Raw genomic sequence first — 12,525 nt, 5'->3', positions numbered from 1 at the left:
GAATGGGTACCATACAGGCTGCACAGGCGCTGGCAGCAGACGCATCATACATGGATAGATGGGTAGTAATTGTTAGCCTCCCCTTTGTATAGGGGTGGTGACAAGTGCCACCTAGCCATTAATGCCTAGCATGGCCAGTATCTTCCCATTACTAGATTACTCGCTTGACCTTGTCCGCCAATCCTCTGGTCGTCTCTTACTTTTTGAAAATATTCCTGAACCCTCGTGCTTCAGTGATTCCTGCAGCGGCACTGTGCACTGAGGGTCTTGCACTGGGGCACGAATATTTTCTATCGTTTCCCTGTCTGGCATGCAGCAACAGCAGCAACCAAACTCAGCCCCAAAAATTTGAACCATTCCCTTTGAAAGTGCCATATAAGCTTTCGCTTCTAATCTTAGATTTAGCTGTCCTGTAGAGCTCCAACGTCGGCTTATCCAGCATTTCCTTCTCCCAGTGAGTATTCTCCGAAGACCATGTTTTCGCTTTCAAGGTTGCCTCACTATCGACATTTGTATTTATTGGCAAGCGACACAGTATCGATGCCATAGCGTCAGGACACAGCACTGCTGCGCGACGCACGGGAACAGGAGAGGGTGAGGCGGAGGTATCCTAAACGTCAAGGACGCCTCCCGAATCTCGAGCGTCAGTGCTGCATCAGCGGCCGACAGGAATCCGCTCGGGGCCTGGGCTCAAGCATGTATACAGTAGAATGCCCATGATACGAATTTCGTGATGACATGAATTCATAAAATTCCTTGGTCAGATTGCACTGTGTGCAGTGGGCAGAAATTCGGATGTTATGTTATTTGCTCCCTACCCTACTGCAGATGATACGAACGTGCGCTTTTGCGCTGCACTGTATAAGCGTAGGCACTTTGCATGGAAATAAGCTAGTTGAAGTATGGCGCTTTGTGCTGTGTTCTCTGTTTGTCTTGATCTTTTTTGTGCGCCGGAAATCTTTTGTTATGTTTGACCAACTAGCCCGCCAGTTCGCCCTGAGCATTGTAAATGCTCAGCTGACATCAGAGTGTTATTCCGGAGGTAATGCTTGCATCAAAAATTTGCATGGTTGTTTTGAGATTCATATTTGCAATGCAGAGGACCTCAGAGCAACGTGGGGTATTTGTGAACATTGTATTTCCTTTCGTGCCTGTTTCAGATCTTTGCCTGGAACCCGCAGCAGTTCAAGAGGCAGTTCCTCGACATTGTTCCGGCATTCATGTCAGCCAAGAGTGTGGTTGAGGTGGCCTCCTTGCCTTTGAGCACTTTCTTCTGTTGTATGGTTTATACCAGCTGAAACGAACATGCTCATGTTCACAATGCATGACAATAGTGCAATGCATTCATGCTGAAAATAGTGTAGAATATAAAATGAAAACCTGAGCAGGGCTCAAAGCTTGTGGTGTAATTTAGGAATGCTTGGCGCACAGGTGCAATGAGAACTGCAAACGGTGAAGCTCTAGTTTTGTCATTGTGGTCAAAAACAAATAAGGCACAACTCTGCAGATGCTGTTATGTATACTAGGGTAGGTGTGTAGGTGGGACATGAGCATGCCGTTTTCAGTGCAGCGTTGCCTCACCCACAGGTGTTCCATAGTCTTGTGGACCTGCCGGCACTGACGGCAGCTCTAATCCTGGAAAGGGAAACGCTAGGTGCCTCGGATGGCGCACGCCTGAAGCGCCAGTCTTCATCCATGCAGCAGGCCGAGGTGCTCAAGTCTATGCTCAAGTTTGTGCTGCGTGACGTCAGTGGCATTGGAGACACATTCGACAGGTGAGTGTTGTTGCTTCTTGAAATGGTAAGCACTCATGTAATACATTCGATGGTGTGAAGTAAAATAGCAAGCAGATCATGTGTGTAACGCGTCCTGGAAACAGTGGAGAACACTTGAAGCTGGGCTTCAACATTCAGCTTTGACTTGCATGCATGCAAACGTACTAATAGCAGCGCCTTTCTTTTTTTTTATCTCGCCCATGGTTGTCAAGGGCCGTCGCGGTGGCTCAGTGGTTATGGCGCTTGGCTACTGATCTGAAAGACGTGTGTTCAATCCATGTCCCAGTGGTCGAATTTCGATGGAGGCAATATTCTAGAGGCCCGTTTACTGTGCGATGCCAGTGCACGTTAAAGAACCGCAGGTGGTCGAAATTGCCGGAGCCCTTCACTACGGCATCCCTCATAGGCTGAGCCGCTGTGGGACGTTAAACTCCCGTAAACTAAACCAAACCATGGTTGTCAAGGGAAAAGTTGGCGTGGCATATGAATTCTGAGAAAATTAGAGCATTGAAGTGGAACATTGTGCTTTCATCTCACAGTTTTGATTTTAAGAGAGCAGTAGTATTCTTGATCAGCTCAAATGCTGGATACACAATGAAAGAGTAAATTTCTATGAAGGCTTTTCTGTTGCACGTCATTTTTATGCTTTTCACCAGGCTCTCTAGTGACCTGAAAAACCTGGAATTGTCGGGAGTATTTTCTCCACCTGGAACATTCAGGGAAACGTCAGGGATACCACAAAAAGTTTGGCCAAGTCAGAGGAAAGCACCGACTGAAATTACCATGATGGCTTCCACTGGTTGTGACAATACAGTACATGCTCCACACACATCGGTTTCGCTTTGCACGCATGTGAAGTGTGCGCACTGAGTTAGCTGTCTTTTTCTTGTCGTTGGAGTCAGCACTACGTCTGTGGTTTCTTCTGCGTTGGTTGTTGCAGTTTGGACTGAGCCAGGATAGGAACCATATATTACCTTCAAAAGCATTTTCCTTGGAAAGAGCCCGAATCAGTAGGCATTGAATGTCCACAGTTGTTTTTTTCTCGCGTTAGACACGATGCCTCCCTAATGTGGCATCAAAACTGCTTGCTCCGAGAACACTGTTTGCTTTGTGTTGGGCCGATCACGTAAGCAAAGCAAACAAATGAGGGTAGATGCTCTATCATTTGAGTTAAGGCTGCAAAAAGCTGCTAGTTTTTGTAGAAGCCATCTTGTGCTTCTCTCAAGGTACTAGTGCTGCTGTTAAAAGGGGCGTCCGAGTATACAAAGAGTGCCTTCTTGAAAGCCTGAAAGATGAACTCCTGGCAGCACGTCATGTGTATGACATTGTAGTTATATGACACATGAAGTGTCATCAAGAAAATTTTTTGAAAGCTGATATGAACCTGACTGTTGCTTTTGTGAAAGCATGCGTAACGCCATCGGATGTGAACCATTAAAGGAGCATGAAAATTGGCACGCGTGATTTTAATGAACTCCCAAAGCTGAGAGCTCCGATGAGGCAGGTGCATGCATAGAATTGCTGCCGAAATTGGTGCAGTGATTCTAGTAAAAAATGTGACAGAATTTATTGCAGTGCGGTCTCCTGGGAGTGCCATTCCACAGTTGGAACTGTGGCCCTGGCAGTCCACGTTTTACACCAATGTCAGGACCAGCCACTAGAACCTCCCTTGTTTTGTACTATGTGGGACTATGACTTTTAAAAACATCACCACTTGTAGAACATGGTGGGCAGCTTACAGGGTTTCATGACAGCATTCAGTGGCTCCCCCCTTGTAGCATTTAGTATTGCATTGTGTCAAAATTTGGGTTTTTGCATTTTCTCTACAATTGCTGGAATTTTCCATATTATACCTTTCTCTCTGGATACAGCCCATGCTACATGATTCCTCTCCCCCATTGTGCTTTAAGGAGAACGTAAATGACGACAAGAAGTTAAATATTTGAGTGCAACAAATCTGTCTTTCTATCACATTTCTTCTTAATTTAAACTATCTCTGTTAACAGTTCAACTGTTCAGGAATGTTCGACATCTTTTGTTATTATGCTTATTTGCTTCAAAACCAAAAATATGATAACCGAGCATGCTTATTGCAAAGGCTGGGAAGAAAAAGAAGAGAATAGCTAGCATCTTCATTGAAGAGTGGAAGAGTAGAAGCAACGGTTGCTTCAACAGTCGCAGCTTGAAGACTGACTTCCTTAGACAAAGAAAAGGCTCCCCTTAAATAAGAAGAGCAAATCTATTTTCAATGCAGCATTTGCAGTTTCAGAGAACAGTTTTTTTTTTTTTTTTTCCTGCGTATGGTTCATGTATTATCATTGGCCATTATGTTTTTCAACCTCTTCAATGGTTGGGGAATTTTGCCGAAACAGCCAGGGAAAACATGAAATAGTGGAAAAGTTCCAAAAAGAATCACTTGCTATGCACCCTGGCCATGTGCAATATGTACAGTACATAATTTTTATGATGTTCTGTAAACCACCACAGAACTTTGTTATGTACTTTGCGCTATGTGGATGGTCACATGTTGTAAATGAGCTTGTAAGCGAGCCTTACAACTTACTATTTCATGTGGTATAAGCCACGTTACTTCCACACAGGTGGTGCAGAATTGTAAAAGTATTAAGTTTATTACAAATTGTCCGAGCAGGTTCAGTGCTAGTCTTCGCTGGAGCATCCTTCATGTCTTGGGGCTGCTCGGCTTCAGTTCATATTGCAGTGGCTTTGTCAAGTTTATAAATGTCGACTTTGTTTGTGAGTGGAAGTTAAGATTTTAGTGTGGGGCTCTTTGGAAGGTATCTTCTGCACTAGTCATACCTGCAGTCAACTTTGAATTTTGCTCAGTGTGGCACCTAGAAGTGGCCGGTTCACTGTTGTGCCATGCACAGATGTGTAGAATACTCTCCTTGGTCTCTGTGCGGTGAAGGGGGATACCTTTGTTCACGTTTCCAGAAACTGTAGTTGAGGTGTCAAGACAGCGAGACATTTTTTCATGAGATGAGCACCTTTGAATCTGCATTTCTTGCACTCCTCCCACTGATGATGTGTTGTCACTGCTAATGGCCTAGCGAGAGAGTTTTAGCTGCTGCTTATTACGACAGAAGCATTAGTTTAGCTCAGCTCTGTCATATTTAGTACTCAGCCGATGGTTTTTTCTGCGGTAGTACTGAAGCCAGCATGACCAGGTGGTACAGCGCGCAAAAGATGACTCGCAAGTGGTTTTTATTGAGAGAAAAGCATGGATTTTAGACAACAGGGACATATACACTAAAAAACTAATAGCACCAATGTCTGCTTTGCGTGTGATATTAATAATAATCTTTATTTTGCCATCGTACATTTGGATGGGAGGACGGCGGGAAAAGAGCTGCTCGCAGGCAGCTTGACCAGACCACAGCCCCTGTTTTTTTTTTTTTTTTTTTGGCAGAAGAAGCACAACAATACATCAAATCTGTACACAATTTGGCACAGTAGTCACAGTACAAACAACAGAATAACATGAAATCACAGAAAATGAAAGTATCCGAAATCATGAACTATACATAAGGCAGAGATTTCTGTAAGGACATGAAAATAAATCAAACCCATCTAATTTGTAGGTGTTCAAAAGAGAGGGTAACGTGTAGGATAGGCGCTGTTTCCCGGTGTTCAGACGAGGAGTAGGAACTAACCACCGTTCTGCATATCTAGTGGGGTATCGTGGCAAATTGGTTTGCAAGTTTGCAAGACCCTGTAAGCTATTCAGATTGTGTCTTAATTCTGTTTTGATCTTCACGCTGAGTCGGTATTTATATAAGTTGTATATACTAATTACCTTGGCATTGTGAAAAAGGTCCGCAGTGTGGGATCGGTGTGATGTATTATAAACATGACGTATGTATTTTTTCTGTAAAAGATGTATGCGCTGTAAAATAGACGGTGCTGCGGTTCCCCATACGAGTTGACAATAGTTAAGGTGCGAGTAAAAAAGTGAGTTATATAAAAGCAATTTGGTTCTCGTTGATAGCTGATATTTTAAACTGCCTACCAAGCCGGTGATTTGAGCTAACTTTGTTATGAGATAGTTTATGTGATCATTCCAAGACATATGGGAGGAGAAAATTACTCCAAGACACTTGAAACTCTCCACAATTTCTACGTTACGGAAGTTTGGTACTATGGGATGATGTGTGGGGATGATTTTGTTTATTGGCCGAAAAAAGATTGCTTTGGTTTTCTGTTCATTTATACGCATGGAATTATTTGTTGCCCATTTTCCCAACGCTGTCATTGTGTCGTTACATGCGGATATTATTTCTGAGATATTTTTTCCGGAGAAAAAGATGCTCGCATCATCCGCGTACATAATAAATGTTACTTCAGGGTTTATGTTTATAATATCATTAAGGTATAGATTAAACAGCAGTGGTCCTAGTATACTACCTTGTGGTACACCAGCGTGGATAAATTTAATTGCAGAACGGGCATTATTTAGCTGAACCACTTGCTTTCTCTGAGATAAATACGACCTTATTAGTTGTAAGGCAGTTCCGCGGATGCCATATCGCTCTAGTTTTAGCAACAGAATATTGTAATCCACCAAATCGAAGGCCGTTAATGTCGTTAATCCCATACTATAATGCCTCATGGGAGCTGTAGGTACCTGTAATAAATAAATAAAGCACTTGAACATAGCACTTTCAAGAGATACATTCTAGCCCGGTTATAACCAAGTCCGCGGAAATCTAAAATCTCTTCGCTGTATTCGCTATTTCGGTATGGACCTCCTTCACCCCGCGATGTCACGAAGATGCGGTGGCGCTGATGTTAGCAGCGACTTTCGCATGGTAGGCAAAACAGGTTCCGCTTGCCTGTGCCTACCGCAGCTGCCGCAGCTACCGGCGGCTGCTTCAAGCCTGTGCACTGCAGAAGCAGCATGTATTGACCAGCTGCATCACTGCTGGATCCACGTAGTAGCATGAAAAATATTAAATTAGCCTTGATAGGTTTCTCGCGCATAAATGCCGCATTCGGAAACTGGCTAACAGGCATTGGGCCACGGTAGTAAAGCGCTAAGTCTGGGAGTCGATGGGCACTGCCACTCAATGCACTTAATAGCATGCAAGTTACTGCGTTCATTCACCTGAACTTCAGGATAGTAGGCTGATAATTTCTCAAGGAAAAAAAAGACATATGCAGCTGCACACGTACTTATCACCTTGAGCCGGAGTGCACGGGGCGCCGACAGGTTCACTTGCCCCCAAGGAATGCGTTCTTTTGTTAATAGCACACCATGTTTTAATGGCGCGTTTTATGACATTTAATATTTACTTGAAACTGTTTCTTGGTATGACGACGTAATTATTTCATTCGAGTAGAAAGAAGTCTGGTAAGTTGTGTCAGTCTTGCGCGGTCGCGTTGGTGTGCTTAGAATAGCGTACCTTAAGTGTGCTAAACGCCATATGCTTTTTCATTGCATCATGCATGTGTCATGTTTCATGAGGTAGTACATGATCGCGAAGCTTGTTTGGAAAGAAGCAGCCGCAGGCGTGTTACTAACAGACACGTGGCGAGATTGAGAGGGGACGCGGCAATGAAAAGTGTTTTCGTTATTCATGCATGCGATATGTAACTAAACTTGGTGCAAATATGAAATTCCTACGCTAGTTTCAGTAATTCCTTTTATTTACAGCTATACCTGGTGCAGTTCTGGGTAATTATAATTAACACCGTCGTCAAGTCCCCCCAAGGTCTCAAATAATTGAGTAGATAGTGCGCAGTTCTTTTATGCCAGCATGTACATAAAGCCCTGTTCTGTACGATGACGCGATTAGTTCTTTTTCTATATGATCAGTACTTATGCATGCATAGTTACATGAAAACGTTTCTTACAAGAAATAACTAACACAGCACTGCACGTGTAGGGAAAAAAATCGAGAGATTTATTACGCTCTTCAATGTCTCAGGAATAGTTTGCGACAAATGGAATCATTTGATTTTCATGCGAATTACGAAGGTGAGTGATCCAGTCGCAGAAAATGTGAGAGGTCACAAAACGAACCTTAAAGTTTATTCCCTCGTTTATGGCATCTTCGCTTTCGCTTTGGTCAAAGAAATGCGGCACTGAAATCAAAGAAATTACCTCACAATTTTTGACGACCACATTTCTAAAAAGCGTAATTTATAAATTTGTACTCAATATTTTGCTATAATTTTTCGTCACGAAACTAGACTTCAGGGCTAGGAAAGAAAATAATTCTAGAAATCAAAAATTTTCACCAAATCGACCAGCTTAACAAGAGGACAGGTCGGCCTGGCTGGTGCATGGTCATGCGGCTAAAAACAGCGCTAAGCGAGACGGGAGATCAGGGACACGACGCTGTCCCCACTTTTCGCACAGCGCGACACGTACGTATGTCAGCAGACGATGAGCGCATGTCTGCTCCGACGAAACAAGGCCAGCACCTCCCCTCACTACTGTCCCAAAGTAAAATCATTCCGGCTAGTGCAGAGTGTCAAAACTTGTTTTATTCAATGCTTAGCGCATAAATAAATGGCAGGAACGCTTTCTACATGTTTACTACTAACCATATATACAATACAGTGGAAAACTATTTCTCTTTATAGGCCGCACGTGGCCAACGCGAGCTCGTGTACTTCAACAAATTACTAAGTTGGAAGCATCGACCATTGCTATGATTCGCAGAAACTGGAAGCGCGCCTACAAGCCTTGAAAACCCGCGCTCAACACCTATCCGCGACGCCAGTCCCCGGCCTTTTGCCTACCACGAGCTCGCTAGCGACTGCAGCGCCACCTCGTTTGTTTACAAACATGCAGGAGGTCTATATCTGGACTATGGAAAGGGCTGCTATAGCTTGCGAGGCTGGGCAAAGCCGAGAAATTGAATATCCACAGGGGGCAGTCAGAGTCGGTTGCGGGAAAGCAGATAATGAGGTACGTTCGTTGTCTAAAAATTGTCCAGGCGAAGTCAGGGGTCATGAGATATCAAAGGCAAGAAGCGGAGCAAAGGAAGGTGTGATGGCGTCAGGACGAGTGAGAGTAAAGGAACGCACGATCACCCCTCGTAGTGCTCGGTGTGTGGAGAATCTATATGACAGAAATTCAAGAACCGCGATTGGCCAAGTCAACTGCTCTCCTTGACATCACAAAAGAAAAAAAAAGGAAATCGTCTCTCCTTTTTTACTTCTTTTTTCTCCCGCGCTGCTGCCTAACGCCAGTCAAGGACGGCACCATGTGATGGCGCAACACGAGGGTGGCGAGCAAAGCGATGCAGTGAAGCAACCTTTCGCTTCGCAAGAGAGCATACGGCACTGTGAAGGCTGACGTCAGTCAATTTTTGCCGTTGTTTTTGTGGAAAAATTTGCTTCAGGGGTGTAAAAACGTTCTGATTGATATATTTTTTTTTCATCGGTATCAAATCTCTTCGCTATATCTGCCAGCGCGCTTTTTTTTACTTTGTTAAGACCAGTCCCAAATTGTATTGAAAATGCAAAATTGGGAATGGGAAATTTAAATTCCTTTGTCATAACTGCTATATCGTTATAAGTGGCTTCGCTATAACTGTGCTAGACTGTATAACATTATCGACTCATCCACCACATGGTGATCCCCGGTGAACCCACGTAGCGGGCGAGTTGAAAAGTGCTTTGCGCAAGTGCTCTGGTTTTTTAGCGTCCTATGACTCTGTTGTATAAAATGCGCATTTTTTTCTCAATAATAAACTAGTTGCAAGCCAGCGCTCGTCCGTGTCGTCTTCTACTTTGTGCTGTACCACCCACAGTGAACTTGCCCAGCTGTCCATTCTTCTTCACGCATACCGTGTCATATGAGTAGTTTGTGCGAGTGCTGACGATGAGCTTTCATGCAACTCATTCTGCAGTGAGCAGCCAGGTAATCCTTGAATTACATCAGTGCATTCCAATAGGCTCTGTCTGTTGCACTTCCTTGTCTAATACTTGACTGTGTGTGCAATGCATGCTTGCAAAGACATCTAGGGTTTGTGTCCATCTGTGGATGGATAGACATAAATGTGCGGGCACGAGGAAAACGGACATGAGATGAACAGGCAAAGGGAAAGCTGACAAGGGAACACGGCGAAAGGAAAATGTAGGCATAGTGCATCGCTTGCATTTAGTCAGTCATTCAGTCAGTTTTTATTTGAGGGAAAATCACATCATCCTGCGGGTGGCAGAGACTAAAGGCATGGTTGCCTGACGAGGTCTCTGCCCTTGTAACAAAAGGAGCAGCCTACAGCAGTACAGCAGAGAGCTCGTACAAAAAAGAGAAGCTGTGTTAAAGATAGTACACGCATACATCCTATACAACATGGTAGTACTTGAGCACTATGGACAGTTTTCTTTAAAATCACATTGAAGATTCGCTCAAAAATCACAAAAACACGCAAAAAGAAGTCAACAATTGAAAAGAAAATTTACATTTATCATTGTTACTGAACAATCTCAACGGAAAACAAAATTGCCCGCAGTTTACGTTTGAACGTTTTTCTAGGTAGGGGTTACAGATATCATATTGTGCCAAAACAGGTGTGTAAACACTATGGAGTTTCTTTTTATATATTCGCTGTGCCAGTATCCATAAATAGACTTTACTTGCTGGTAAAACATCCAATCTGGGAAGAAGGGGTTGCGTCGACAACAATCTAATAGGGCCGGTGTGGTTCACAAAAATCCGGAGGACATGTTTTTGCAGCAGTTGTAGCCTATCATAGTTCCCTTTTGCCATTGTTCCCCAGACCAGAAAGTCCTGTCCTCGCAGTGTCGCCAAATTCCATGCCCTGATCGCTGACCTGGCCAACCATCCGAAGGTGATGCGCTGCTCGGAGCACACGCCAGACCTGCTCGGGTGAGCTGCCTGCATGCTTAAGCTTTGAGTGTGTACTGCATCAGCGTGTGCGTCACAAAGAAAATAACGCCACAAACTGGAGAAGGAGCAAGCCTGCTGCTGCCCTCCCTCTGCAGTCTTCTCTGGGTGACTGCATGCTGAGCTTTTTTATCTGTTTGTCTGTTTTCCAGAACTGGCAGGAACCAGTTGAACATCGATATAACGAAGTAGTAGCACAGTTGGATTTGTCTTTCGGTGGTGCAAATGATATCGCACATTCCTAAAACCCTCCCTTTCCACTCTATTCTGCTTGTGTGCATTTGTGAAGATATACAAGCGATTTTAGAAGAAACACCAAACAAAAACGAGAGGTGAGAAAGCTTCGTCACCTCGAAATTGCATATCTCAAAATACCAGTTTAGTTGAAGTCTTCTGCGGAGCCGAGCCGCTCCCCATAGCGCCGTGCATTTATATGACCCTTTACCTCAAAGTATTTTCTCAATGAATTGCTGATATCTCAAAATCTCAACTAATAGCTGGAGGTAAATGCCGCCACTGAAAAAGTATCGCAAACTTGGCGCATTGCTGCAGTGACTGCCACAAAGCGTCGCCAAATACGAAACCCCGCGGTGCCACGGAAGTCAGTTAACGGCGTCAAGCAACCCAGCGACCCATTACGTGCTCTCGTGGGTTGATGGGAATGGGAGGAGGTGCCCACACAATAGTGCAGGTGACACTATAGCTGCACCTCCTGAACTGGTGCAGAAAGTGCAGCCAAATCGAGGAGACCCAAGGAGTGCAGCACGAGCTCTTGGCTGGCTTGCACTCTCGGAATTGGAAGTGCAGCTGTAGCGCAGCAATATGGCGGCCCCCGTGTGTAGGTCCGTAGTTTAAATGAAACGATCACTTCTTGAAAGGGGGAAGTGGGTAAATTCGTGGTTTCAGAATCGGGAGCCTAAGCAGCCAAGTCGAGCCCCATGAGCAGCATTTCAGCGAATATTCATAAATCATCTGTGCATGTGCAGTCTTTGTCAAAAAGTTTGGAGCCCACCGTGAAGGGCTGTGGAGCGGCTGCAGAGCCAAAGGGAGCCGCGCTGGCTTCGCGAAAGTTAGTGCGGCATTTGCATTGTCGCTCCCTTCGCAATAACTCTGCACGAGGGCGCTTCCATCTAGCCAGAACGCAGTTTCTTTCTTCGGGTGCTCCGAAGCCGGCGCACGCTGGGCAAACAGCCAAACTGCTGCGGCCCAACCGCCAAATAAACTGACGCCATCCTCGCATGTTCAGTTTGTGAAAGAGGCAGCCTCAAGCCGGTTTCGTGCTGGGCAACGTGAGATGCCGAGCTCTTATGCTCCTCACCTGTGCTTGTTTCCAGCTGCGACAAACTTACTGTTTGCTTTTTTCGTAGTTGCACACTACAAATGCCACCATGTGCTGCTCACTGTACTGCCTTTATCAGAAGTTTAGACCTTGTCGTGACCGTGGCAGGAGTGCTCCTGCCCGTGCCATCTTACACGTGGCCTTGATTTCGCTAGTCAAGTCGTTATGGTGCTGATACCAAATGATAGTCTTATTGAACAGGGGATGGCAAGGTGGTCCTGGGTCACTTTTTTTTTGCAATAGGCTGCCAGATGGCCATCTGTGGTGATGTTTATTGTTGTGCTCTTGGAGGCGCACATTCAAACACCTGCCCATTTCCCCTATGTAGTGCCTACCACATGAAGATGAAATTTTGTACACCACTCCCTTTCTGCAAGACACGTAGGCATTTCTGTGCTTAATTCTGCACTGAGGTTTCCGCGTTCGGATAGGGTAGCTTTTTAGGCGCTGTGAATACGACTTTTACTCCAGAACGTTGCCCTACCTTCCTTAGATTGTGAGAGACCTTACAGGCTTACAGGTTTGAAGAC

At 44.8% G+C, this 12,525-nt stretch overlaps 1 protein-coding gene across 3 annotated transcripts in view; it reads left to right on the top strand.

The window, feature by feature from the left end:
* Positions 1–12,525, top strand: part of LOC144100750 (AP-5 complex subunit zeta-1-like) — a 50,338-nt gene that overhangs the window by 23,928 nt on the left and 13,885 nt on the right. For all 3 annotated transcript variants that reach the window (XM_077633585.1, XM_077633586.1, XM_077633587.1), the window contains exons 10-12: positions 1,161–1,244; positions 1,588–1,775; positions 10,552–10,638. In XM_077633585.1, coding sequence (XP_077489711.1) covers positions 1,161–1,244; positions 1,588–1,775; positions 10,552–10,638 — 359 coding nt within the window. The remainder of the gene's footprint in view (positions 1–1,160; positions 1,245–1,587; positions 1,776–10,551; positions 10,639–12,525) is intronic.

Source organism: Amblyomma americanum, chromosome 8, assembly GCF_052857255.1.
Source record: "Amblyomma americanum isolate KBUSLIRL-KWMA chromosome 8, ASM5285725v1, whole genome shotgun sequence".
Lineage (NCBI taxonomy): Eukaryota > Metazoa > Arthropoda > Arachnida > Ixodida > Ixodidae > Amblyomma > Amblyomma americanum.
Note: the sequence above shows the minus strand (reverse complement) of the source record. Positions and strands in the feature narration are given on the sequence as shown.